Source organism: Cyprinodon variegatus, unplaced genomic scaffold (genome assembly GCF_000732505.1).
Source record: "Cyprinodon variegatus isolate N-32 unplaced genomic scaffold, C_variegatus-1.0 Scaffold841, whole genome shotgun sequence".
Classification (NCBI taxonomy): domain Eukaryota; kingdom Metazoa; phylum Chordata; class Actinopteri; order Cyprinodontiformes; family Cyprinodontidae; genus Cyprinodon; species Cyprinodon variegatus.
In genome coordinates this window covers 329,769-332,355 of record NW_015151294.1, presented here as the reverse complement: position 1 = coordinate 332,355, position 2,587 = coordinate 329,769, and the positions used below count along the sequence as shown (strand labels likewise).

General features: G+C 41.4%; 1 protein-coding gene across 1 annotated transcript in view; it reads right to left on the bottom strand.

Annotated features, from left to right (window-relative positions):
• LOC107099149 (phosphoribosyl pyrophosphate synthase-associated protein 1-like) overlaps positions 1 to 2,587 on the bottom strand; it is an 18,098-nt gene that overhangs the window by 4,688 nt on the left and 10,823 nt on the right. The window contains exon 5 of the mRNA XM_015397163.1: positions 422 to 640. Coding sequence (XP_015252649.1) covers positions 422 to 640 — 219 coding nt within the window. The remainder of the gene's footprint in view (positions 1 to 421; positions 641 to 2,587) is intronic.

Here is a 2,587-nt window from a genome sequence, read left to right as displayed (position 1 = left end):
CTGATTGCTGCTTGTTACGGAGCCTTTGGTCATATTTAGGCTGCGTCTGTAACAGTCACGACAACCTGGATGAAAGACGTGAAAACGGTTGCTAGCAGCCATGAAAGGCGGAGCGACCACGTATCTGTGCCCTGAAGGCGTCTGGAAGAGTCCGCCATGTTTGATGGACCTTTAAACAGCATCGTCTGTCTAATCTATAGCATCAGTGGAAAAAACTATTCAATTCATTTGTTTTAGCAGCATTAAGGCCTTTTTTAGGGAAAAAAAAAAAATTCGACCAGGTTTTAACTCCTTCGACAAATCGTGAAAATGGGCGACGCCCCGTTTGGCGTGCTACTGAGATGGCGGGGCTTAACCCCAAATGGCTGCAATTCTAAGTATTTCTGTTCAAACACTTGCGCAGGTCTTTCCTTCGCCTTACATGGCAGCTCCAGGCCAGTGTGTCCCGCCGTGGTCCGGGACAGCGGGGGGGAGTGCCGACCGTCTGCCATGTCCGACTCTGAATGCTGCCCCTCCCCGTGCATCACCACCAGGCCGAGTCGCAGTCTCTCAGCGTAGGACTGGGCTCTGAAACAGGAGAACAGGCAGAAACTGAAGAGTCTTAAGCTGCAGCACCTCAGCCTGAGACGGAGGAAACCAGCTGGAAAAGGAAAAAGCTGCGTTCAGACCAGAAGCAGCAGAAGCAGCTGGTTTACATGCAAAGTCAATGGTTGATGCGCCTCATGGCGCTGCAAAAGGTCCTGCAGCATTTTAAGCAGCAGGAGCAGCGCCTCATGAGCTTCTGAGGCGTTTCAGAAGCAGCAGCTGCTGGAAAAATGTAACTTTAGCTGCTGGACGCGCCGCATCACCCAATCAGAGAAGCTGATCTGGGAGCTGGCAGGGAGTCAGACGCAGCACTGCTGATGCAGAGCGCTATGATCACTCCTCTGGGAAAAACAACCTAGAAATAAGTAGAAATTTCTTAAATTAAGTATATTTACCCTTAATTTTAGTAGGTAAATGGAAAAGTTTGCCAAAGAAATGAGTATTTGTATGCTTAAAATAAGATAATTTGATAATATGCACTTGAAATGTAAGTGTAAATTGTCTTGTTCCATTGGCAAAATGTCTCTTTTACCTCCTTAATCCAAGAACAAATGCACGGTTTTTAAGAAAAATTACTTAGATTTCAATTTTTTGCAGTGCAGAGCGCTATGATCACTCCTCTGCAACAGTTTATTAACGCCTAGTTAATTTAAAATGTAGAAACCTGCCGGCAAAATATGTCAAATTTTATTATTCTGGTGTCTGCAGCTTGGATTACGTACGTGAAAAACGCTAACATCTACTTCCACCTGCCGCTAACAGTAGGCAGCAGAACAGCAGACTCACTGTCATCAAAGATGACGCAGCACGCGTGTTTTTGCCGCTCCTGCTGTGTGCGTCTGAACGTAGCATTAAATGTCTGCAGAATGAAAACAAAAAGACGCTTTAAACCTCCCAGTCAGTAGGTACCAAAAAAACAAAACAAGAAAACCTTCAATTCTGAATTAATTTCTTGAACTAGCATTGCTTTATTAACGTGCTGCTGGATTTTCATCATAATATTATTACCATGTTTCAGAAACATTTACTTCAAAATTCAAAATTGATCCAGGCAGATTTCAGAACGTCAAAATGAAAAAGTTCTGCTGCAGCTTTAAAAAGTGACACCAAACTGAACCAGAGAGGAAAACTAAAGCGTCATTTCAGAACAGCTGGGACAGGTTGCCATGGTTTCAAAATGACCCCAAAATGATTTACCGGTAAGCATGTTTAGTTCTATTAAGTAACTCAGGATGGAGAAAATAAAAAGTTGTGATACTGCAGAACAGTATTACAGTAATACCGTATTGTTTGGAATATACGTCGCTCCGGAGTTTAAGTCGCAGCAGTCAAAACATGCATTATGAAAACGAAAAAAAAAACATACAAAAGGTGAAACGGACTAAAATTTGCACCTTTTATATATTTATATATATTAATATTTCATCAAATAAAATAATCTCCAAAGACAACAGCTACGGAAATAAAAACGGTCCTTTGGTGAAGAAGAAAAGAACAAAACTGGAGGAAAAAAAACAGGCAGAAATAAATCACATCAAGATCACGACAACAGAGACGAACAATAAAGTTTATATTGAAAGAAGTAAAAGGCCTATTTTAAAAACGCAAAACAAAACCATCTAATAGGCTATGCAGCCACAGGCCAATCACATCACGCTATGAGAGAAAATAATTCATAGCTGTTTGTTGTGGTAAGTTTTTTCTTTCAGCGGTATTAATAGAATACATGTTGTTGCAAAGCTACATAGCGCCCTCTCATGGTGAAAAAAAACCAAAAGGTATACATATCGCACCAGAGTATAAGTCGCATGGCCAGCCAAGTGCGAAAAATGTGGTAATCCCTCCCCACCGCTGGTATCCATAAATTGAATTTGTCTGATTATAAGAAAAAACGTTTGATGTCGACCAAAGTCAACATAAATAAAACATTTAAGCCGCTGTCACACCTTGACGATTTACACCAAGGTATGCTTGACGTACAGTAGTGATGTTATGAGATGAG